The 26799-nt window shown below is 34.3% G+C and overlaps 1 protein-coding gene across 1 annotated transcript in view; it reads left to right on the forward strand.

Moving 5' to 3' along the window:
• Positions 1–26799, forward strand: part of ETNK1 (ethanolamine kinase 1) — a 73738-nt gene that overhangs the window by 34067 nt on the left and 12872 nt on the right. Inside the window, 4 exon segments of the mRNA XM_036865027.1 lie at positions 3622–3762; positions 8694–8836; positions 17847–17930; positions 19709–19869. Of these exon segments, the coding sequence (XP_036720922.1) occupies positions 3622–3762; positions 8694–8836; positions 17847–17930; positions 19709–19869 (529 nt within the window).

Here is a 26799-nt window from a genome sequence, read left to right on the forward strand (position 1 = left end):
TTCTGCCAGAAAAGTGAAGACAATCAAAATTAGTAGGTGCTTTTTCTTGTAGCAGCTATTCATGTTCAACAGATTCCATTAACGTGTAAGAACCCCTTGGAGTTGTGGCCATTTTGAAGTATTTGCCTTAGAATTGTCATTCCAGTCACTCCTAGCTAAATAACTTATATTTGGACAACTTCTGAGACTACATTTTGTGTTTTGCAAATCAGGGTCTCATACAAACTCTGGGGTAAAACTATAAAAAATAGACATTATTATTTATTTTTAAAACAGCAAATAAAATTTTTTGGTGTTAAATACCTGTTCTAATATGTGACCCTTCTTCTGAATCACTGGTCTCATTTGTTGAGTAAACATTTCTAGGTCATAATGTTCTGTTGATATAGATTGCCCCTTGAGTTTTATGTAACATGGATTACCTTTCTTCAGGCCTTTTGTCCCAATTCCCCTCCTTGAAGTTTTAAAACCAGTTTTTACTGGCTTCAAATATATATGTGTCACACACACACACATACATCTATGTATGTATATGTGTGTTTGCGTGTATATATGTGTATATTTGTACTCTCCTTTGTTTTGATTTTATTATCACTTGGTTTTTTCATGAAGGTTCCTGATGCTTAAAGTAGTACATGTTCATTTGGGCCTAGCTTTTTATGCAAATACTGTATGAGAGATTGATATAAAAATAGATTTTTTTCCTATATTCTTGTAGAGTATATGGTCTTGGGGAAGATCATTTAAGCAATAATTATTTAATTTATATAAAAATGTTTATTTGGTAATTTGAGAGGTATGGACCAAAACACACATACCTAAAAAGATTTTAATATTTTGGTAATGCATTAGGATTCTTTTTTCCCCCAAAAATAAGATTTATTCTTCACATGGTTGCATACTCAGTTATATTTTATTCTCAAATCAGCCAAATTTTCCACTTTAGACAAGAATGCAGTGCCTTAAAGGCGAAAGATATTCTCAGATATGATATCTATGTCTCTCCTTTCACATAACTTCAGCATCCATAGAATCCTAACTTAATCATCAAAATAAAGGCCGAAAGCAAATTTTACTCACTTACAGTGAAACCTCATCATACTTATTTTCCAGAGTAGAAAACAAGGAGAAAATATTGAATGCATCAGACACTGCACTTGGCAGCAGTTTTAGGCTGAGGAGCTTGCTGAATGTGAGCTACATGTAAACTTTAAGCTTCAGAATAACAATATAAGCAGGTTTCTCTTTAAAAATTTAGGTGGGTTAAAGAACAGCATTACAAATATTTTATCACTTATTTTAAATTCAGTAATAAAATCCAGTGGTACTCTGAAGACAAGAGAAACTCACCAATTTCTGTACCTGAGTACATGAGAGAATCAGTAGGGTAACAGCTAATTCAGTTACAGCTTTGGGTATCAAAGATTTGCAAGGGGTATGTCCTATAGACCTCTTTTCATTGCATCAAGTACTGTCAGACCAATAACAGTTTTCTGCTCCTTACAGGCATTGAGCATTTTCCCCTACTGTGAAATGTTTTTCAGATCATCAAACATCAAACGAGATGTGGTCAGCTGAATTACAGTCATCCAAACTGAAAGATGAAGAATATTAGTCAATCTATTGGTTCTTTAATGCTGTGTTCTTTCAAACAAAACATCAAATATTTCTTGTAGTAGAACTGAAACTCACTTGCAGTAATGCCTAAACACTTCTGAGATGCATTAGGACTTATTGAGAATAATAATTTGAAAATTCAAACTGACTCAAAGAAGGAAGAATTTGTTGATTCATATATCTGAGAATACTAAGTTCAAGCATGGGTAGATCCAGGGGCTCTAATAGTGCCATTAGGAATATCACTGTCTGTTTTGTTGTGAGTTACCTTTTTTTTTCTGGCAGACTTTTCTAAGGAGTGACAATTATGATTCTTAGCAGTTACAGGCTTATCTAATCAATTTGCAGTGTGGCGAGTGTGTCCCTTCTTTTCTGATCGCCTCAACCAAAGTCAGTAGCTTCAACCAAAGTCTTGGGATCAAATCATTTTGGCCTAGTTTGGGTAATATGCCCTGAACCAATCATTCTGGCCTGAAGGATGGAATGCTCTGGGCAAGTCTGTGTCATCTCTTCACTCCTAAAGTTAGTGGTGCCGGTGGGATAGGGAGTTAGGATTGAGATGAGCTCTGAGTGAACCACGTGAAAAAGTGAGGGGGATGGAAGTTTCTCCAAAGGAAAGTCAGGACTCTTATTAAAAACTAGATAGATGAGAATATTCACTGTAGTATAAAAATATAATAAAACTGTGTTATTTAATCACAGATTGGTGAAGGATTACTACAATGCTAGATTCTCTGTGTACTTAGTTAAGTGGTTTTTGCGTATTAGTCATCTGGGAAGCTTTTAAAATATCTTGATGCCCTGGCTGCACCCCAAACCAATTAATTTCTCGGGGTAATACCCAGGCCTCTGTATTTTTTCCTTCTTTTTTTTTTTTTAAGTTTCCAAAGATTGATTTTAGTACATAGCCAAGCTAATGTTTGTTCAGAGAACTTGTTAACACAGTTATAGGAATTAACTCACTGAACCTGTTTATCTGCCCACTTACCTTTTTACTTTAGTCCCTTTTGCCCTTTAACCTCAGTGACTTCAAAAGCAGAATTGGAGCATTATATCAGTGCCTCTCAAATTATACAGTGAATTAGGATCACCTGGAAATCTTGTTTAAAATGCAGTGCTGGGGCCTACCCATAGAGATTATGATTCAGTAGATCCGAGGTGGAACCTTAGAAATTCCTAGGTGGTGCTATGTTGCAGGTCCTAGGATTGTACTTTGAGGAACGTTACATTAGATTGTTAGCATCTTGAAAATTTGCCAGTTTTAAGTTCTTTTATTTGTAGATTATTGTTAAGTCATGTTTCTACCTACTATTCTATGGACTATATGGTAATTTAGTTCTTATTTCTATTTGGTATGCTTATTCCTCCATTAGCATTTGCTGTACTAGGTTCTGCAGATACAAAGATGGTGTGGGCACAAATATACTACACAGCTTCAAACTATTTTGTTGTTATATCAGTATTGATTCTACATCATAAAATCCTAACGTTTGTTCAGAGTATTTGTTGTTAACAACACACTTACAGAAATTAACTCATAGAACCTATTTGTCTGCCCATTTATCTTTTTACTTTAGTCTCTTTTGCCCTTTAGCTTCAGTGACTTCAAAAGCTCAAAATTAAAATGACTCAGTGTAATTTAAATGCATCAGTGATTAATATCTAATATGTGCCTTGAAATCATTTATCGTTGTGTATTGTTCTGCTGGTCGCAAACATTGTATAATCAAAATAGGCTGCCTATATCCAGACACTCAGTCCCTTTTGGACACAGTATTTAATTACTGTATTAATTTTAGGTGTTTCTTCCTACTTATGCTTTAAACATTTGTTTGCCTCTCCTTTTGAGGGTTGACTTGCCATATTAGTTTGAATCTTATATATGGTAAAAATAAATCATGTTATAAGATAAAGGCACCTTAGTTATTTTAGCTTACCTATGAGTAGATATGAACTGTATGGTGCTTAACACTTTCTTTTTTATGCTGTTTTGTTTTTAAACAGGCTTATAGCACGTCAGCTTGCTAAAATCCATGCTATTCATGCACACAATGGCTGGATTCCCAAATCTAACCTATGGCTAAAGATGGGAAAATATTTCTCTCTCATTCCCACAGGATTTGCAGATGAAGACATTAATAAAAGGTAAAATTACTTTTACATTTTAAATTATGTTTTACATTGCTTTGCTCATATATAGGGTTTCAAAGATAACTGTAAGGTTTCTGTGTATAAAATCTGGTTTGGTTTATCTCTTTGCATTTAAGTAAAATAAGCATTAATTCATTTGGCTCTCAGAAGGCACTGCAGAAATCTCCTTCCCTTCCCACAGCTGACTCAAAAAAAAAAAGAAGAAAAATAATCATCCCCTCTAAAAGTGGGGAAGTGGTGAGCCAAGAAACAAATATGGAATGTTTATTTGGCAGTAAACATAATATAAAGATTACTATGAATGGGTATATTTTTCGTAGTGTGAGTTGACAATAGAGACCTTTTTAAAAAAATTCCTTCTGTCCAAAGGAAGGCTGTTTTGAAGGGGCCTAGAGATCTATACTGGAACAGTGTAGTAATATTGGAGTGTGAAAAAGTTTGGGTTTTAGTTTCCTGTGACTATTTAAGTCTCATGAGGTTGAAAATTCATTTACTGGAGTCTCAGCTTTTGTAGGACTTCAGGTTCAGAGTGACTAAGGTATTTCATTTCCTATATAGAAAAATGTGTAAATCAGTATTGAGAATCCAAAGTGTATAAACATGTTTTTTTTTCCAGTTTTATTGAGATATAATTGACGTACAGCACTGTGTAAGTTTGTGTACAGCATAACGATTTGACTTATATGCATTATGAAGTGATTACTGCAGTAAGTTTAGTGAACATCCATCATAAATAAAGACGTAGAAAAAATTATTTTTCCTTGTGATGAGAACCCTTAGGATTTACTCTCTTAACAACTTTCATGTACAACGTGCAGCAGGGTTAAGGGGGCTAGCGCTGGCCTTCTGGTGGGCAGAACTGGGTCTGGGGGGCAGGTTGTGGGACCAGAGGTCCCGGATGTAGTGTTGGCCTGCTGATGGAAAGGGCCCAGATCCCAGAGGGTCCTGGGCCTAGTGCTGGTCTGCTGCTGGGTGGAGCCAGGTCCCAGCGTTTCTGGCTGCAGGGCCCTGGGGTTCCCCAGAGTTGGTATTAGACCCCCAGTGGGCAGAGCTGGTTCCTGGCACAGCTGGCTTTGGTGTCCAGCATGTCCTGGAAGTTGGTGTCAGCTTGCTGGTGGGTGGGGCAAGATCCCTGGATGCTGCCTGAGGGGCCCAAGGGGTCCTAAAACTTGGCCTGCCAGGGCGGGCCTGGGTCCTGGTGCCAGTAAGCTAGAGGGAGGATTCCAAAATGGCACTTACCAGGGCGAGTGTCCTCCTGGTAGAATGAGCTCCCCCGAATGGCTGCGGCCAGTGTCTTAGTCAAGGGTGGGCTCCATTTGCCTCCTGCCTCTCCAGGAGGCTCTTGAAGATCAACGAGTGGGTCTGACTCAGGCTCCTTTCAAATTGCTGCTTCTGACCTGGATGCCAGAGTGTGTGAGATTTTGTATATGCCCTTTAAGAGTGGAGTCTCTGTTTCCCACAGCCCTCTGGTTCTCCTGAAAGTGTGCCCTTAAAAAGCCAAATGTCTTCCCAGTGCAGGAGTCCCCAGGCTAGGGATCCTGCTGTGGGGCTTGTCCTCTCTCCTGTGGAGAACCTCTGCAATTGTAATTATCCTCCCATTTGTGAGTCGCCCACCCAGGGGTATGGGTCTTGACTGTGCTGCGTCTCTGCCCCTTCTGCTCGTCTTCTTGTGGCTTCTTCTTTATTTATTTATTTTTTTTTAATTTTTGGCTGTGTTGGGTCTTCGTTTCTGTGCGAGGGCTTTCTCTAGTTGAGGCAAGCGGGGGCCACTCTTCATCGCGGTGCGCGGGCCTCTCACTGTCGCGGCCTCTCTTGTTGCGGAGCACAGGCTCCAGACGCGCAGGCTCAGTAGTTGTGGCTCACGGGCCCAGCTGCTCCGCGGCATGTGGGATCTTCCCAGACCAGGGCTCGAACCCGTGTCCCCTGCATTGGCAGGCAGATTCTCAACCACTGCACCACCAGGGAAGCCCGTGGCTTCTTCTTTATACCTTTAAAGAATCTTTTGTGCCAGTCTTCTGGTCTTTCTCATCACGAGTAAGTAGCTCTGTAGGTATGTGTAATTTTGATGCGCCAGTGGGAGCAGGTGAGCTCAGAGTCCTCCTCCTCCTCCTCCTCCTCCACCATCTCAGCCGCTCTGGACAAACACCCAGAGCACAGTCCTGCTAGGACCTTCTGAAATACTTGGGGGCACGGGCCTCAGAAACTACACCAAACGTGTTTTTACATAGTGTGATTAATACTAGTACCAAAATTGGAAATTTTATTTTGTCTTTTTTTTTTTTTTTAAAGATTTTTAATTTTTTTTATTTATTTATTTATGGCTGTGTTGGGTCTTTGTTTCTGTGCGAGGGCTTTCTCTAGTTGTGGCAAGCGGGGGCCACTCTTCATCGCGGTGCGCGGGCCTCTCGCTATCGCGGCCTCTCTTGCTGCGGAGCACAGGCTCCAGACGCGCAGGCTCAGTAATTGTGGCTCACGGGCCTAGTTGCTCCGCGGCATGTGGGATCTTCCCAGACCAGGGCTCGAACCCGTGTCGCCTGCATTGACAGGCAGATTCTCAACCACTGCGCCACCAGGGAAGCCCTTTATTTTGTCTTTATACCTAAAGCGTACATGAAGATTTCAGCTTTTGTATTCAGGAAGTCTTTGTTTTAAGAACAATGGAGGTAAGCAGGACCTGTGGATTTTTTTTTCTCGTTTCTTTTAATTTTTTATAATTCATTAGTGGAAAATAGCTATATTCTTTTGAGCTTGATTATTTCAAAGATTAGTTTGACTCACTGTGTGTGTGCTTTATTTACATGTAGTTTGTCAAACTTTGAATGGATAGGGATATTTTACCCCTTTAACTGAGATAAGCAGACATCTGGAAGTTTGTCCGGTGTACTGGACATTCAGAAAGTGATAACATAAAAAACAAAAAAAATTCTCTTTTGAAATAGCTATTTTATTGAAAAATTTTGGGAAAAATCACTTTAAAATAAGTAGATGGCAGTGGTGCAGAGTTGAGAGGCAGTATGGTGCTGTATGGATTAAGAGTACAAGACTGGAGCCAGACTGCCTGGGATCAAATCTCAGTTCTGCTGTGTAACCTTGGACAGATTACCTATTTCTTCTTCCATAAAACAGAAATAACAAAGGTAGTATATTTACCTTTTAGGGGTTCTGTGAGGATTAATTGAGTTGGCATATACAAATTTCTTAGAACCGTGCTTGGCCATATAAGTGCTAAATAAATGTTAGCTGCTATTTTAAAAATTATTATTATTCAGAGAAGGTTACTTCAAATGCTTGAGGTTAGTGATACTTGGGTAAAGCTGGAGAGGCAGTGTGGTAAATAATGAAAGAACCTTGCCCCAACAGAAAATATACAACTAAAACATTAAAAACAGTTAAAATATTAAAAATATGTTTCATATTTTCTTCCATTCCTTTTTGTCTGTATATGATTGTAATTATGTTAATAATCCTTTGAATCCTATTATTTCCATAGGGAAATTCATTAAAGTAAACTCAGTGATACAGAATCCTTTTTGTGTTATAAAATGGAAATGTAAGGGGTAATTTGAGAGATGATATAGAGAAAGAATGAAGAGAACTTATTTTGTAAGCCTGATGGTGCTATTGAGGAATTAGTAGTAGCACCCTATTTTTGTTCCATTGTATTTTTATCAAATTATTACAAATACAGCACAATAAATAGTACAGAAAAGAGTGTAGGATAAAAAGCCATGATCACTAATCCTTCTTGCCGTACCAACTCTCACCCTTCCCAGCCTGACTACTGAGGCAGTTCTCTGTAAAGATGAGTATTCTATGATGTGGTTACCATATGATAGTATCATAATTTTATATGATTAACGATTGTATGATTATCATAAAATAATGAGTTGATTTATCAATAGTAGATAATATCTATTGACTTTCAAATGTGACTTTAGCTGATTTGTACTATATTCACCCTTCCAAGCTTGAAATAGATGTTTTAGTTCTTTAGTGGACTATCTTTGTAATTTTAAATAATATACTTAAACTTCTTTTTATTAAACTCTTTGTGTCTTGGTTTCCCCCATCTATAAAATGGAGATAAATATAAGACATTTAGAATAGTGTTAGTAATTGTTAGCTGTTAGATATATATATTATTCCCTCATCCCATTTTGTACTGATACATTTTTTACTTTTCTGCCCTGCATTTTAACTGTTGCTCTGTTTATTTTTATTCATTTTTAAGTTCTTTTTAATGGTTTTTCTTTATTCTAATCTTTAGAATAATTGGCTTGTTTTAATTCAGAAGTCTGTGCATTTAAATGGAAAGAACTTATTAAAAATAGATTTTCTTTGGTATGTATAGAAATATAGAATTACTGTGTCATGCACCAGGAAGTAACATAGTGCTGCAGGTCATTTATATTTCAAAAACAAACAAAACTCAGAGAAAAAGAGATCAGATCTGTGGTTACCAGAGGTGGGGTATGGGGAAGGGGGAATTGGATGAAAGTAGGCAAAAGGTTCAAACTTCTAGTTACAAAATAAATAAGTACTTAGGGATGTAATATAAAACATGATAAATTAACACTGCTGTACATTATATATGAAAGTTGTTAAGAGAGTAAATCATGAGTTCTCATTACAAGAAAAAAATAGTTTTTTTCTTTTTATTTTGTATCTTTGTGAGATGATGGCGGCTCATTAACCTTATTATAGTAATCATTCCATGATGTATGTAAGTCAAATCATGCTGTACACCTTAAACTTACACAGTGCTGTGTGTGTCAATTATATCTTAATAAAACTAGAAGGAAAAAAATAAGTTCTATATGACCAAAAAGAAAAGAAAAGAAGATTTTATTCCTTAATGAAACTTTAAAAAAATGTTGCCATTAATATAAATAAGATATAACTCTTTTTTTTTAAAAAACTGAAAGGTTCCTAAGTGATATCCCAAGCTCTCAGATTCTTCAGGAAGAAATGACTTGGATGAAGAAGATTCTTTCTAACCTGGGCTCACCTGTTGTACTTTGCCATAATGATCTGTTGTGTAAGAATATAATCTACAATGAGAAACAAGGTAGGTGTTTGACTTTAGCAGTGAGTAAAGTTTTTTTCTTCATGTTCTTAACAATCCTTTGATCTTTGTGTCAATAAATTTAATTCAAACGCAAGGGTTAAAAACGTGTGCAGTCTTCAACATTTTCTTTTGGTTACAAAGTCACAGTAACTGTGCTAAATTAGGAATATATATTCTCTGCATAGTTGTATAAAATATGTTTCTTAGAATTGGTTTATTAGAAACAGTTTTTGGGTTTTCTGTTAGAGTTTTAAATGAAAAATGATAAAATTACTTTGTTTATGAATTTAATTGTAAATATTTGGTAGTTCATGGTTTGAAAATGCACCTGCTTGTAAATGGGGGTTATTGAAAAACCAGCTGACATTGCACTGTTTTATAAATATAGAAATTTTTTGAGTGTCGGGGGGGACAGCAGTATTAGAAGCAAATATGTCTTCAGGTTTCCCATTACCTGTTTATTATACTGATTTGTTAGATATTTTGATGCTAAGGAGAGAGCCACAGATGGAGGAAATTTTATTTGTAGTTGCTGAAATTTTATCTACTAAAGTAATAATCAAGACACTTTAGTAAATTGTTTTTAACATTTTTTGAGATGGTCAGTGAACTTTTTGGTGAATTGTTTTTTGGGATTGTTCCTATCTTGCTGTATTCAAATTCTCTATGTTTTTATAGTTAAGAAACACTTGGTTGTATTATATTATTGTATAAAGTGGTTTGAGGTTTGGTTGCTAAAACGGTAGGTGCCCTTCAATACTATATTGACATTTTTAAAACGCAATTTTGGTTGAAAGATTAGTATTAATTCAAAAAGTCTGTTTGAAACTTTGAAGCAATTGCATTTTGTAGGAAACCAGTTTTGAAGATAGGTATCATACTTGGAAGATTATTTTGAATTAAAAGTGTGCTGTTGTGAAGATATTGAAGCCAATGAATTCTGATTAAGTGGTCATATTATGTTAAATACTATTTATGACCATTCTTATCAGATTGTAAGCTGAGACTGTTCTAATGCAAAAGCTTTTAATGTTTGTAACTGACTTTAATTTGAAGAAAACTAACCAAAGAACACTGTCAAGGGTGGTAGACTGAAGCACATATTTTCAAAAACATACTTAAGTACCTTTTATATTTGATACTTTAATCTGATTAGAGATTCTATTTTTAAAAAATTTTCTGAGCTAACATCTTTATTTTGAATGTCTTGAAGTCTGTGTGGAATCGTTTTTTGAAAACTTCAGGTGTACCCCAAAACATTAAGTACTTGACAGTGCCCTTTAATTTATTATTATCCATTTATTATATATAATTGTCATAGTATATATGTACTACATTATATACTAGTAACCAAATCTCAATGCCATTTGTGAGACTAGAGTATTAGTTATGCATTAAAGCGATGTATATTAGCTTTTAAGTTCAGTGCAAGATCTAATAACACATTATTTTATATAATGGAATTTCAAGTGAGGGTCTTCATCTTACATTTGAAGTGGACACTCAGCTTTATTTTTAACTGCAAGTTAATCAAGAGAATCTGTTATTTCCTTTGGAATATAATTTTAACTTTTCATATTTTTATTTTATAAGTTTCTTTTGAATATTCATTTCACTGAACAAACTTGTTTATAATCTAAAACATAAGGGACCAAAAAAAATCAGATTACTATGTCTTAGGTAAAAAAATTAATTTTTGCTTTTTTATTTAACCAGTTGCCTATCTAAACTACTGATTGGTGATATGAAAAGTTCTCATATTTTCAAATAAAATAGTTATGCTTCCGTCTGGCTTTAAGAGTTCAAGGTTGTCATTGTTTACTTTACCACGAGTTACCTAAATCATACTTTTGTGTCTAAGTTTTCTTCCCTACACAGAAGAATAAAACTCACAGTTCAACAAGTGTAAATATGTTGATAGAGTTTTTAGAGTTTGCCCTTCTTCATAGAAGTCTGTTATGTACCATTTGTTTCTTCTTGTTTTTGTGGTTATGTTTGTATGTTAGTTGTGGTGATATTCTGTTCTTTTTTTCTTACAATGGCTTTATACTGTCCGTTAGGAGGGCTACTTTGGACTTTGTGGCATCCATTAAAAAAATCAATTCCTATGTGATTAGTTGCTACATAAGCATTAAGAAAACATGGTTGGAATGTTGTTCAGGTAAAATCTGAAACTCATGACCATGTGGCAAGAAGCTTGTTCTTTTTATTATTATCTTACTCTGTTTCAAATTAGGAGCTAATGGTTTTGAAGTAATGTGACTATGACATATTTGTCTTTAGTTACAAGGAGAAGTAACATGCCTCATACTTTATAAAAGGTAAATTATGTAAATTTAGTAAGTTTAATAAGCAGAAAATATATATATTTGAGCTCTAGCATAGTATTAGTACTTATAATTGCAATATCAAGGAGGATCATGAAAATTAGAAATGTGCAGTGCAAAGTTCTTTACCTGAACTTGTTACTTTGTTATAGCATCTAAAAGCCAAGTGTTAAGTCTTTTCAAATTAAAATGGTTTCTACAAAGAATAAATGATTAAGCTATATATTATGTTCACAAATGTGTTTGATTTGTTATCACTTGTTAAATCATTCATGTGATTTGAGGTCAGGACTTCACCATTTTGTATCCACCTATGATATATATAAAAATAACAAGATGAAAGCCACGGGACTAGCCTTTGCATCATCAAGCTCAGTATCTCCCTATAGTGTGTTTCAGACCCTTAATTTCTTGGAAGTACAAATTTTAGTTAAACTTCATGAATTTATATTGGATCATCTTGAAGTCTCTGCATGTACTTTTCAAACGTAGTAAATTAGATTTTTATATGTTGTAACTAGATTAAAAATCTCTAAGTAACTCTTACAAGCAGATATATTACTCTTAAAAGAGTAATCGAACTCTTAAGTAACTTAAAAGAGAAGTCAAAAAGAATATACATTTTGGAACCAAGCACACTAGTGCTCACATCCCTGCTTAATCACATATGGAAGTAGGTGGTATTAGACAAGTCATTTTATCTCTTCATTAAGTGTTTATATTTGATCCTTTACTATCTGCACCAGAATCACCTAGGGTACTTGGGAAAAATGTAGGTTTCTGGGCTCCATCCAAGACCATCTGAACAAGAATTTCTATTGATGGACTCAGGACTCTGCATGTTTAACAGATTTCTAGGAAGTGCTTATACTGTTGATAGTCCAGAACTTTTATTTGCTTTATTTGAAACTTAGGAGATGAAATCTACTTCAGATGGTTCCTGGAAAGATTTTAGATGATGCATATAATGTAAATAGCACCAGACTAGGTGCTTAGCAGCTCTCAGTTGCAGCTATTATACCATGATAGGAGTTGGCAAACATTTTCTGTAAGGGGCTATGTAGTACATACTTTAGACTTTTCGTCCCATGTTATAGTCTCTGTTTCCACTATTCAGATCTGTGTTGTGGCACAAACACAGCCATATACTGTTCATATAATTCATGAACGAATATGTGTGGCTGTGTTCCAATGAAACTTTGTCTACAGAAACAGGCACTGGGCTGGATTTGGCTTGAGAACACATTGTTTGCCAACCCCTGTATCATGTTTATAGGAGATGCATTATACAAAATGTATCTGATTCTGAAAAAGTGAAAATGGTTACTATCAGTATAAGCCAGAAGGATTTATGACTCATTGGTATGCGATGACAATTCAGATTATCTTTAAGTGCAATTTACAGATTCTATCTTAACTATAACTTGAGTGATTAATTTAAAGTTTAAAAATGTATATATGTATATGTGTATATACGTACTCATATACACACACACAGACTGTGAGCACTCTGCAGTTTATAGGCATTTTCACCTGCGAATGTTACAGAACTGGTAGGCATCACAGAAGAAATACTGCTTCTACTTGTTTTCATCATGTCAGTTGACAGGACTCAGGAATATGGGAGAAGAGTAAGCTTCCTTTCTGAAGTTGATGGTAGCTGCCAAGATTTTTGAAAAGTTAGTCAGTGCCAGGAATTAGGTGGTTGGTAAGACAGCAGCCCATTCCTTGGCTTCAGTGAAATGACATCTTAAAAAGGTAAGAAAAGTATACTTAATGATATGATGATAGAATTTGTTATATAATAGTAAAACCAAAAGCAGTGGTTCTCGCTCCAGAATTGTAAGATAAGACTTATATCAGTCATCTTTTAAATTAATCAGCAATTAATTAAAAAGAATTTATACTAAGTAGAACAAATTTCAGTATTGCTTATTGACTGACTTCAAATCTAATATTTTAATTTCAGCTAATCCTTTAACTGCTCACATGTTAGAAGTAATTGCTAAAGCTTTTGAGTTTGTTGTCTCATGTCTTGGTGCTCTGTCAGAATGTTTATTGGTGGCTGTTTTGTTTCTCCTTTTCCCCCATTCATAAAAGCTTCATAAAAAGCTCACTTGAAGACCTAATATGTTACTTAAAATGGCTGCCATTGATTATTTTCTCTGTCAGCAAATGCAAGAAGCTGATTTACAGCTATTTAAGGAAATACAAATGAGTGGAAGAAAAAGGAAGCTTTTCTGGGAATTACAGAGTAAGCCAGGTTTTTCTTTAGAGTTTTAAATAAAACGATATAAATAGAAAATGGGTGAGTCACCATTCTTAGTCACTTGATTGACTCTAAATCTTATCCACTTTATTATTATTCATGAAAAGGCATTGATATGGTTGTGGTTATTTTATTGATATTTTAACAAGAGTTTTTTGTTTTATTTTAAAATTTAAATTTATTTTTTTATTTGCTAACCTATATTTTCCAGGGTGGAATTTTTATGAAGGATAATCTTAACCTTGTTTTAACTTGTAGTCTGGATCACTATTTAGTATAAAATAAAATAACCCTAAATCGGGTAATAAAAAACTTGAAATGCACTGTAAAAACCTGAACTACCAAGGAAGAGCTACCTAAAATAGTTACTAGTTCAGTGTTTTTTCTTTACTCATACATTCAGTGCCACTGTATGTTCAATCATATACTGGAATAAGAATGTCAGAAATGCCATATTTTGTTCCTCAGTATTTCATGCTTCTCCCCCGCTGCCATTTAAACGTGTTATCATTGTGTCTGAGCATTTTCTGCAAAACCTCCATTTATTTCACTAGCATTTGAATACTTCCTGTGTGCTAGGATTTGCTCTGTGGATTGCATAAGGAGAAGTGGAAGGGACCTACTGCCTCTCCAGGAAGCCATGTGCCATGTAGTGGGCAAGTCAGATCACAATACACAAGTTTACATTCAGAATGATGAGTGCTGTGTGGTGAAGGTGTACACGTCCAGGGTAAAGTTACTGGACGCTAGAGTAAGGGATGAAGCGAAAGTTTCCCAGAACAGAATACTTCCTTTTTCTGTGTAATAGAGAGCATTTTGCCAACATTAGTGTAATCATGGTTACTTTTTCTCTCTTGTTCTCTTTCTGCCTTACATAACACTGTAGAGCAAGTAGAGTGAGTTGGAAACATTTTCAGTTTCTCATATTGGTTATTTTGCTTTTCATCTTTATCCCTTTCTCCGTAACAACAATACATAAAAGGAGTCCAAATGAATGTATCATGTGAATTATAATAGCCTTAGTTAATAAGCTAATTTTTTTGGTTTTAAAGTACTTTAAATATTGTTTAAACTGTCCTGAGATTTGAACAATTTAACTCAGTAGAGTGTGGATTTCATTACTGCGTAAGAAACAAAAAAAGAAAAATGTAGCTTTTGAAAATTCAGATTATAGTTTTATTCAGTAATCTTATGCTTTACCCATTGTGTGCTAGTGAGTGTGCTAATTATATACAGATAAAATATAGTCTTAGCTCTTAAAGCAATGCTTTACTTTTTAGAGGTCAAGGATCCCTTGAGAATCTGGAAAATTGAGAATCCCCTCAGAATCTGCCTATATAAAATTTTGTGTAAAGTTTTCGGGAGTATTCTCATTTTCTTTCCACCCTTGAATCCCCAATTAAAAATTCATATCTTAAAGAATTAACAAGATAGTCATGCCATATGAGCTATTAATTATTAATAGTGATGTGGATGTTCCTCTAAATAATTGGAAATTTTAGAATTCAGAAGTTAAATTTGTAGAAGAAAAAAGTTCAGTGCATTTTTTTGGTAGGAAAGCATTTTCCAGTAATTTGATTTTTCTGGCACCCGAAATAAGGGAAGCAGGCCTCTTTAATTTTACTTTGTTGCAGAAGATTAAATTTAAGGTTGAGTTCCACTTTGTGTTGCAGTTGTTGAAAAGAATAGTTAATGCAGATTAAAAAAATTTTTTTTCCTTTTAAGCTTTGTGTCTTGTAAAATGTGAGTTTGCCAAATTTTCTTCATCTGCTACAGATTAGGTATGCCATTGTTGCTGCCATGTGGCGGCGCACCCGTGCTTCTTAAACGCACTGACTGGAGGTTTATCGCATCACTTGTTCACATGCACGGAGCCTGGTAACAGCCTCATCTGTATCTTGTTAGCTTCATTTTCTTATTTTTAAAATTTCATTATTTATAAACTCAACATAGCATTTAAAAATAAAGGCTAGTTTTTAATGATTAATGCTACTACAAAAGTCATTGCTAAAATTTTCGTACTGAAACAGATTTTAACTTTGTTAAAATGATCTATGCTTTATTTAAATTGTATTTATAAGGCAGGCATGTTTTACCTGCCATTTTATTTATGTTTGCCAAATTCTAAATATAATTTTGAAAATTGAAATTGAAGCTTTTGTTTATGTGGCAAAAGTAAGCTTCAGGACTGGGCTGTGTATTTTTATTGGCATGTAACCGTTAATATGAGCTCTACAAGAATTTGTGTTTAAAAGAGCTAAAGCAATCAACAGCTGCAATTTAAAACATTGTTTATTAAAACTGTTTGGTTGGCTCAGTAATACAACTTAGTAAATCCTCTGGAATCCTGATTTCTTGAAGGCTGGGTGGTTAGGTATTTCCCAAATCGTGTTTAGTCTCTTATTCATCTTAATCTTTTTAAACTGTCATTTTTTTTTCCTCCTAAAAGTAATGTTTATTGCAAAGAATAAAGGAAAAAAGGTCACTTGTCTACCATCTGAAATGAAACTAGTAGAAACATTTGTTTTGGTGTATTTCCATTCATCTTTTCCCCCTGTGCATTATGTTTTTTTTTCTTTTTTCCTCTCTTCAGGCATAATATTTAATAATTTGGATACTGGTGTTTACTATTTTGTGTCTTTTTTCATATAACATTTGTAATTCTCCTGGTCATTTATAATTTTTGAAATGAAATTTGTATCATGGCTGCACATTATTTTGGTCATGATGGTGTCTTTATCTCCTCATTCCAAGGGTACCTAGAAAAAAATTTAAAATATGTTCTGACTTTTCATTTGGAGCTTATTAGTAAAGTGATTTGGTTAAAGCTTGTTCTGTCTTCCCATTCTGCAGTTTAGTGAAGTGATTTGGTTAACTTTAAGACTTTCTGTGGAATAGTTTTTGTGAATTCAGGAATTTAAACTGGTTGAGTTGCAGTGGTTTATGTAGTCACCAACTTTTAAAAACCTTATATTATTTTGTCAATATGCATATAGATTTTGGTAACTGGGCTTTTATACTTTGATGATCTCACTTATTTTACTCTAAACTTGACTATTATAAAATTTTGAATTAAATATTAATACAATTACATTAAATTTTTTTGCTTTTGTCTAAAATACTACTCCACTTGCCATTACATTTTTCGTCATATATTCTTCTTTTTCTGAGTTTGAATATGATCAACATACATCCCCAGATTAACATATAAAATCTGTATGACACATGACAGTCCAAAAGCTCTTTTATCGTGGGAAAAGCCAGTGTGTATAAACCAGAAGTTTGTTTTGTTACCTCAGCTTGAATGTTTTAAAAGATAATGTAACTAGACATATGCTCTGCATTTTCTCAATATCAGCAGCTTAGAACTATTCTTACGCCATCTCTGTTCATGTATCTGTTTTAAAACTGTTGAGCCCTGTTAGCCTTGAGTTTGTGATCCCTTGATGTAGACAGTGACCCTTTTGATTTTTTTTTTCTAATGTTTGTCTCTCTTTCTGTCTCTCTTTTTCCTCGTCTTTTAAAAAATAGCACCTATATCTCTGTTGAGTCAAACCCTCTCTAATACTCCAGTACTCGAAAATGAAGTGTTCTTAAGCAGGAGTTTTGTCCCTTGGGCAGGCCGGAACAGGATAGTCTTTGGAGAATTATAATGAAATAACGCATACCTGTATCTATATTTAGCCTAATTTAGAATAAGAATCTCCTTTAGTTTATGTAAAAATTTCTCAAATTAAAAAATATTTAAAAGCAACTATACCTTTGCTCTTTTTAAATGATAAAACAACCACCTTAAGGCTGCTCAAATATGCTATTGGAAACCTTAATTATGTAGCATTCCAGGAATATGTAAGAGTTTGATAGGCAACTAACTTCTTAAATTAGGCATGTTGTTACATTGATCAGCAAGTGTTATAACGTAAGTGCAGGGTTCTCAGAATTCAAGTCTTTGAAAGTCTGTAATTTATTTCCGTATATAGATTAGCTTTGTCAATTCACTGTTGGAGTCTCATAGATAATTTTTTCTTAAGTTCATAGATTAGTTAAGTTTCCAAATGATAGTTATTCCATTTCTAACTAAACTTGAATTTTTAAGTAACTGATGCCCCCATGTGGTTAAAGACATATTTTGCTTTTTGGTTTGAACTTGGAGAATGACTGTATTTGTGACTTCTTCTTTAGTGTAGTGGACATTAATGTTCACAAAGAAGCTGTTGACCCAGATAAATAATTTGAATTTTGTAAAGCTCATTGCCATAAAATTCACAGCCTTACCCTGTATTGTCTCAGAAGTGCATGTAACCAAGCACGTACAATGAGACAAAATATTGGAAGCTATTTAATTATAAATAGCATAGGGATTTTCTGATCCTATATGTGATTTCTTATGTCTCTGTTTTTGTGTCTCACATAGGTGATGTACAGTTCATTGATTATGAATATTCTGGATACAACTACCTGGCATATGATATTGGAAATCATTTCAATGAATTTGCAGGTAAAATCTAGAGGAACATGTTCCTCTAATGGAGTAGCATATATAATTTTGAAAGGGTGCTTTTCGAATTGTTTTTCCTTTTCTTTAAAGAAGATCAACTGGGGGGTAGGAGCAACAATTTTTATTTTCTTCCTGACCTTTTTGGTTTTTCTTTATTATTGGAGGAAAGAGGTGATGACCTCTTCCTTAATTTCTTAAGGAAAAATAATGATATGTGGCTTTTTTGTGTGTGACTTTTGTTTAAGAATTGACATAGTTGCTTCGTAAATCTTCATCTCAAATCTGATTTTTTTCTACACAACAAGTTGGGTAATAGTCCCAGTTTACAAATGAGTAAAGTACTCACCAAGGTCACAGTAAGAATGCGAAGAACTAAGATTTGAAAAACCAACTTTTAATCATTTAAAAGTCTTTGCTGTTTCTATTGTGTCCTTGGCTTTTGGAATGTTGTTTAAAGAGCTCAAGAATTTTTTTTTTTTTTCATTGGCTATGAATAATTGAAAACCTGGTCATTTTTACCCTGAAAAATATCTTTTATTACCATCAAAGATAAAGTTTAAGTTTTTTAATGTAAGTATAATTAATTTAAAATACATTTATGGCTATATTTAGAAACATGAAATGCTCTAAAATAGTGAAGATTAGGGAATTCCCCTGGATGGTTTTATACTATCAGGAACTTTTCATTGCTGAATTGTATTTTTATATATTTACGTATTCATGTATTTTCATATACTTCTAGTTATCAGACTGGGTAAGAGAGAGGTGGGGGAAAGTTTTAGTTTACATGTTTTCAGTTATTTCCCTCCACCAAGCCTCTATACATGCCAGAAATCCCCACATACATGTTGTACATAAATATCTATAGGAAGGGAAAGCATTGTGCATATAATGAGATATCACCATGTTAGTCATTTGGATAGTCCACTGCTGTGGATACAAAAGAGTGATCTTAATATGATTTTGTGTAGAAATATTGAAAAAAGTTAGGTAGAGTTTGGATGTGCAGATAGAAGAGAAAGAGAGGCCACTGCAGGAAGAAGGAAGAAATCTTCAAGATGAGTGTACCTATTTCTGTAGGATATAAAATCCATGAAGGAGAATAGAGTGTCATAAGACCAGAGAAGTAAGTTTGGATCAACTTAGGAAGAACCTTGAAGGCTAGGCAAAATACTATGAACTAGATTAGTATTTTTCAAACTATACATCATGAGATCAGATATGTGGGGTAATTAAAGCAAGGAACGGAAAAGAAATAGAATGTATCAGAATTGGAAGGTGTAGTTAGGGTAAATATTGTTCTGTGAAATTTAGTATCAGGTGTGTGTATAAGGTTTCAATATAAAAATGTATTTCTTACTCTGTGAGAAATGGTTAAAGAAGCTTTAGAGCCACAGTTCTAGGAAATGCTCTAGATATTTAGTGTGCATAAGAATCTCATAAGAATCCCCTGACGTACTTATTAAAATCGAAGATTTGTGGCTTCTGATGCAGGTGGTTCAAGCAAGCTTCATACTTTGAGGAAAAACTGAGGCAATGAGAATTGATTATAGTGATCAACTGTACTGTGCATTAGAATTTAATTTGGAATATATTATGATTGGTTTATTATTCTAATAAATGCTATTTACTTAATAATATCTAGTATTTCAGCCCCAAATGGAAACATTTAATAATTTTTTTCTGAAAACATATGTAGATGGTAGGGATTATTAAAGTTTGCAGAAGATGTGTAATGTGTTCTTAAAAATCTCAGTGTACTTTCTTTTCTATTTTAGGTGTGAGTGATGTAGACTATAGTCTTTATCCAGACAGAGAACTGCAGGACCAGTGGCTGCGTTCTTACCTTGAAGCCTACAAAGAATATAAGGGTTTTGGGTCTGAAGTTACTGAAAAAGAAGTAGAAATACTCTTCATTCAAGTCAATCAGTTTGCATTGGTAAGTTTAAATTTAAACAATTAATGAAAGATTCTTGATATAATGTTAAAAACTAAAAATTTTCATCATTTTTTAAACAGTTCCCCATTTTGAGTTTTGTGAACTTGTTATTTGTTTAAAATAATGACAAAATGAGATTGTTTAAAATTCCCCCACTGTAATGCTTTTGAGGACAAAAATTTTGTTTCATTCACTGCTGTATCCCCAGCCCCTAGAACAACAATGCCTAGCCACATGGTTAAGTGCTCAGTGAAATTATTTGTTTAATGAATGGATTCTAGTTAGAGTTAGGATTAATGTGTGAAGTAGTTTTTTTTAATATCTAATTCTCTTTCTTTATGTTATAAAAAACATAATCAAGGACAGACTTATGGGTAGTAAGGTTTTTCCACAATACATTTAATCATCACATGTTAACATGTTAACATATCATGTTAACACGATAAAAGTAGATTGGAAGGACTAGTAGAATTATGTTTTCATAACCACCAGTATTTTGTCTTACTGACCTTCTTTTGATAAGCAGTTATTTCCTGCATCTTTGATATTGTAATGCTTTATTATTTTCAAGACCCACTTCTCTTTACTCTAAATGCATTTACGCTTTCAAATTTTAGTTCATTTAAATTACCTTTTGAGAATGACGTGATGCCATTAGAATGAGCTTTCAGGTAAGGTGTTGAGACAATTAAATTGAATACTGGGTTGAAGTTATTTAGCTACTACTTCTTTTTAGTTTTAATATAATTCTCTGCAGTTGACATGGGGAATATTTGCTATGTAGTCTTCACAAAAAGACCCTATTGGTGGCTCACAGGTGTACTGTTTCCATAGTCTTAAGAGCAGCATTCCCCCAGAGCCATACAGAATACATCTTAAGTAAGAGGTGTGCTGAAAGGTGGCTTCTTTACCTGCTGTTCTGATGTCTATTTTGAGTAGAACTGTTGGTTAAATTAATGACATGCTCTCCAGTTCGTCCTAGGATCCCTGCTGTTTCTATTTATTCTATTTAAGCATGATCTTAAAGTAGAGAATGTAGGGTTTTCTTAACAATAATGACATAATTGCTAAATCCAGTTAAAACTCTTCAGTCTTTATCTTACTTGATCTGTCCATAGCATTTGACATTATTTTCCATTGATTCCAATTATTTTTTCGTTAATTCTTGTGGTCCCATTCTTCCTTGGTTTTCCTCTTTTGTGCCCTCCTGCTTGTCTCCTTCTCTGGCTCCTCTTTCTTCTTACTCTTCCTCCAACCCTCTTACACGCTAGTGTTTCCTAATATTCGGCTTTGGGGCCTCCCTCCTTTCATTTTATGTACTTTATGTACTTTTTTTTTTTTTGGCCATGCCACACGGCTTGTGGGATCTTAGTTCCCTGACCAGGGATTGAACCCAGGCCCTCGGCAGTGAGAACACGGAGTCCTAACCACTGGACTACTGGAGAGTTCCCCACTTTATATACTTTTATTGGGTGATCTAGTCCCATGGCTTTTATTGCCCTTTCTGTTAATGATCCCACTGACAGGCTCCAGATCAGTACTGACTGTATCTGTCCAGAGTCCCATTAGTATTTGACCACAAGGTGTCCAAACTTGAATTTTATTTTCTGCATCCTATCCTCTGTCCCATTCTTTATTCTTTATTGTACTATCTTGACTTAATTAAAATGCTGTCCATTCTGTTGCTGTATTCTGAAACCAGGAAAGAATTTTTTTTCATGTGTTCCTCTTCTTCTCACATTTTTTCTCTTTTCCGGTTCTATTCTAAAATTCTGTCAATTCCAAACCTTTCTCCTTAATTGCATGACCTTTGATTAAGGCCTTTGTCTCTCACCTATGTCCAGGTTTTTTCTGTCTGTTATTCACACTGTATATTTTAAAAGCGCTCTTTCTAATAACTAGAATCTAATTTATGAATCTGATTGTGTCACTTTCCTACTTTATGACTCCCCATGACTTAACAGAATGAAATCCAAATGATAGCATCTACAAATTGTCTTATTTCCCACTAAATTTCTCACCTCCCACCTCCTCTCTGGCAGAGTCATCTTGTTTTCTAAACACTCCAGGGTGTTTTAAGCCTGTATGCTTTTGTATATATTATTCCTTTCTACCTAGAATGCCCTTTTCCCTGTATTCTCCGGCAAGTTCCTCTTGTTCCTTATGGATGTGTCTTAAATACTGTTTCCTCCTCTTTCCTTAATCACTTGTCATGAAGAAGACAGCACATACATAAGTTATAAAGCTGTTTTGGTAAGGGAAGAAAAGAGGTTTGAATAAGATCGAGGTGTAGCTGTTCTAAATAAATAATGTTTGGTAAATGTTTATTGTTTGGTAAATGTTTGGTAATGTTCTAAATAAATAAATGTTTGGTAAATGGTATGATCAGACTTCTCAATATTAAAAGATTTCACTTCTAATTAATTGTTTACTATAATTAATTAATGTTGCGGAGATGACAAACAAAAGTAGGTATTTGCATTACAAAACCAAATAGGGAATACAGGGGTTTTTTTAAGCTTTGAGGAGTTTTTAGACACATTGTTGGCAGACTTCAGTTTCTTTCTAAGTAAAATATTAAAGTTATATTGAGGTTTTCAGGAAACAGTTTGAGGATTCATTTTAGTTATTTGTTCACCATATAAAGCTTTTAATTTTTCTTTGCAACAGGTGTGGGTAGCCTAGGAATTAAAATACCCTTTGATAGAGAGACTTACATATCCATAACTTCCAAATCTGAGAGAAGTAGAATTAGTAAATCATAGAATCACAGATTATTATATTATTTGTACTTAAATCTTCTCTCTTTGCCATTTTTGGGAATGCAAAATGACAAATGGGCTATTTCCTCACTTCCCCTTTTATCCGTTTATGAGTCTAATGTTACATATAAAATTTTAATTTTTCACCCTATAAAAGGTGTTACCTACCAAAAAAGTGAAGTTTTATGTATAATGCTTCTCTAGTATAGAATCATTTAGTTATTTTACATTACTATATGAATAAAAATTGAGAAATACATTTGCCAGCACTGCTTGAAATGGTGGGGAGAGCTGTTTTGATGTTATTTTTAGGTGTAGAATGTCCCCTGATTTTAGTCTTTTCTACTACAGAACCCACCTAATAGGTAGAGATTATGATACCATTTGCAGATGATTTTTATATCATTAGAATATGCTGAGGTGATTAAGACTAATGGTTCTCAAACTTTTTGGTCTCGGTACCTTATCTTACGCTTCCAAAACTTTTTTGAAGACCTCTACGAGATTTTGTTTATATGGTTTAATTATCAGTATTTACCATCTTGGAAATTAAAACAAATTCAAAATATTTATTAAATACATATTTTTTTAAAAAGCTCATATTAACATAAACAGCATTTTAAAAATGAAAAATAGCTATTTTCCAAATCAAAAAACACTTCAGTGAGAAGGATGACATAATTTTTTATACTTTTACAAACCTCTGTAATGTCTGGCATAACAAAAGCTGTATTCTCATATTTGCTTCTGCATTTCATCTCTTACAATGTATGGTTTCGGTTGAAGTATACGAAGATAGTCCTGTTTCACACACATAGGGTTGTTGGAATAGAGGAGTATTTTGCCTTTTCAGAGAATTGTGGATATTCTTTTTTGATGCTTCACCAAAACTCAGCAAGTGATAGTTTCTTAAAGGTTAACTGTAATGTTCAGTCTGAACACATAAGTTAACTTTTGTATTCTATTACATTAATCTCCATTAGTTTATCTTGCACTTTGAATAGTTCTTTTATCAATGCGTGATTTTGTAATTTGAATGTCATTCATTAGTCATTTGGAAAATATGGATTTATTGAGCTGTATAGAACTTCTAAAAGTTGATACATCTCATTATATGATATTTTAAAAATCACATTTATTGATATCACCACCAGTATCAGAAAAGTTTTAGGTACTTTATTGAGAAGCTGATAAGCTCACAGAGTTGAATACAAATTTTCCAAAGTTCTAATTTTAGGTTGAATAGTCAAAGTCTGTTATTGGCAACAAATACTGTCAGTTATTCTCATTGAAATGACAAGTTCTCTTTTTTATATTTGAGAAATGTCTGCCAAATACCCAAGTCTAATAACTCTAGTTCATATGTCAGTTGTTCTTCAAGTAAAAATGATGTTCCATTAAAAATGTGCGAGTTTAGCTCACAACTCAGTCATACGTGGTTTTCCTTGAGACAGCTTCATGCTTTGGGTATGCATCAGCCATGCTTTATATGTACTTCCTGTATCATCCCACAGAATATCAGAATATCATGTACTCAAGGGTGGAGATTTAATAAAATTAATAGTTAAAGGACTTTAACTATTAAAGGACATTCTTTAGTGAGACTGGATTTGTACTGTGAGGGTGTGGTGGTGGTGAAGAATAAGACTACTATACTAATTCAGTTTGGTACCACTACCTTGACTTATGTTAAGGTACCAGGAGCTTCACCCAGTATTGCGTTTTCATCATTGCAAATGTAAACATAGTCGAAAAGACAAGTAACATATTAGTATTATTATGAAAATAGTTTTGGGCCTCAGAATCTTCCATGGATTCATGGACCACTTTGAGAACCACTGATTGAGACTTTCAAAAGAAGGAAGGCATCTCATCTCATAAATCACTTTTCAATACCTGAGACACTGCCTTAGACAGAAAGAAGACCATTTAAAAAAATCTTCATCATTTTTGTCATTTTGGTTTCATATAATTATAATAATTAACATTTTATTGAATGTTTGTTGTATGCCAGCTGCTCCGATGTGGTTTTTTTTTCCACACACCAATCAGTTCTCTAGTTCTCAGCAGGCAGTGATTGGGTGTCCTACAAATTTAACTCAGGTCTGACACTATCCACCTGGAGATAGTGTCAGATTCCATAGGTTAAAGGTTCAGTCCCACAAGACTGCCCCCTCACCCCTTTAGATGCCACTCACAAGTCCACTGGCTTTAAATGGGAGGCTTCCACAACTCCCTCCTTGGGGCCTATTAATTTGCTAGAGTGGCTCACAGAACTCAGAGAAACGTTTACATTTGTTTACCAGTTTATCATAAAGGATATTATAAGGATACAGAAGAACAGTTGGATGAAGAGGTACAGTACTGTGAGGTCTGGAAGTGTCCTGGGTGTAGGAACTTACGTTCCTGTGGAGTTTCAGGTGTACCACCCTCCCAGCATGTGCGTAGGTTCTGGTTCACGAAATATGGAAGCTCTCCAAACCCCTTCCTTTTAGGTTTTAGTGGATGCTTCATTACCAAAGCAAGATTGATTAAATCATTGGCCATCTCAGTTTTCAGTCCCTCTTCCCTCCCTGGAAGTCTGGAGGTGGTGGGGCCGAAAGTTCCAACCTTCTAATCACGTGGTTAGTTTCCCTGGCAACCAGCCCTCAAGTTTAGGGGCTTTCTAAAAGACACCTCTTTAACATGTGGTTGAAAGGGGCTTGTTAAGAATAACAAAGACATTCCTTTCACATTTATGGCTGTGGAACTATTTCAGGAACCAATGACAAAAGACCAAATATTATAACAAAAGATGCTCCCAGTTGCTCTATGCTTGGGCAAGTCCAAGGAGCTATGAGCCAGGAACAGTGAATGAAGATCAAATGTCTATATCTTATTATAAATTATAATATCTCACTTGCATTTTACAGATGAGGGAACAAATGTACAGAGGGGTTAATTAAGTTGCTTACAGCCACACACCTAGTAATTTTTTTCTAGTTATAGTATTTCTAGTTAGAATAGAGTATTTCTTGGGAAGTAAAGTCTTAGTGTTATCAGAAACTTTTTTTTTTTTTTTTTTTTAGATTATCAAATATTTAACTCTGTTTAATGCAGTGTTGTGTAGTCCCAGCCTAGAAAAGCTAAGGAGTACAGTGCAATGGTAAAACTTAGTAGAATCTGACCACTATAGAAAGATATGAAAATTAAAGCTGGATATATAGTAAGGTAGGATTCCAGTAGGGAAAAATATAGATCAATCCATTTTCAAGATATGAGAACAGATGGTCTAAATATTTGGATGTGGATTATAGCTAATCTAAAAATGCATAGGTAGAGATAAATGTAAGCTAAATATCAATCTATGTAAGTGTTAAAAATGTACACATGCAACTATTTTATTTTTGCTTGTATGTACAATATAATTTATACCAATATTCTGTTTAATGCTTTCAAAGAGAAAGCCAATTGGAAGGCTCATAAATATGTAGCAGAAAAAACTGAAACACAGAACAAAATATGTTTTCTAATAAGATGTAATAAGTAGGGATATAAAAAGAATGATGACTAAAAAAGTAAAGTACCAAGTGCTTTAAAAATCTGTCATTAAACAAGATAAATTGAAGACAGTAAAGTAGACAGAAACTAATGGGAAAAAGCAAGCTGGAGATAAGTATTCCTAAGTAATCAGAATGAAAGAAATGCATCTGAACCACAGAAGGCATAAAAACTAGGAGCCAGCGTATGCTTGGCAATCTTTTCTGTGTAGCTTTACTGAACTGACCAAAACACTGCCAATTTTTTTTTATTGTAATAATTTTTTATTGAATGAAAGATTTAAAAAATTTTATAGTGCTTTACAATTTCTAAAAGTATCACACACGTGACTTCATATAACCCCATGATAACCCTTTTTTCCCCCACCCCTATATTGCCCACCCCCACAAGTGGTAACCACTAGTTTGTTCTTTTTATCTGTGAGTATGCTTTTTTTAATTTTATTTTATTTTATTTATTTTTTTATACAGCAGGTTCTTAATAGTCATCAATTTTATCCACATCAGTGTATGTATGTCAATCCCAATCGCCCAGTTCATCACACCACCACCCCCACTACCCGCTGCTTTCCCCCCTTGGTGTCCATACGTTTATTCTCTACATCTGTGTCTCAATTTCTGCCCTGAAA

The sequence above is a fragment of the Balaenoptera musculus genome, chromosome 10 (genome assembly GCF_009873245.2).
Source record: "Balaenoptera musculus isolate JJ_BM4_2016_0621 chromosome 10, mBalMus1.pri.v3, whole genome shotgun sequence".
Classification (NCBI taxonomy): domain Eukaryota; kingdom Metazoa; phylum Chordata; class Mammalia; order Artiodactyla; family Balaenopteridae; genus Balaenoptera; species Balaenoptera musculus.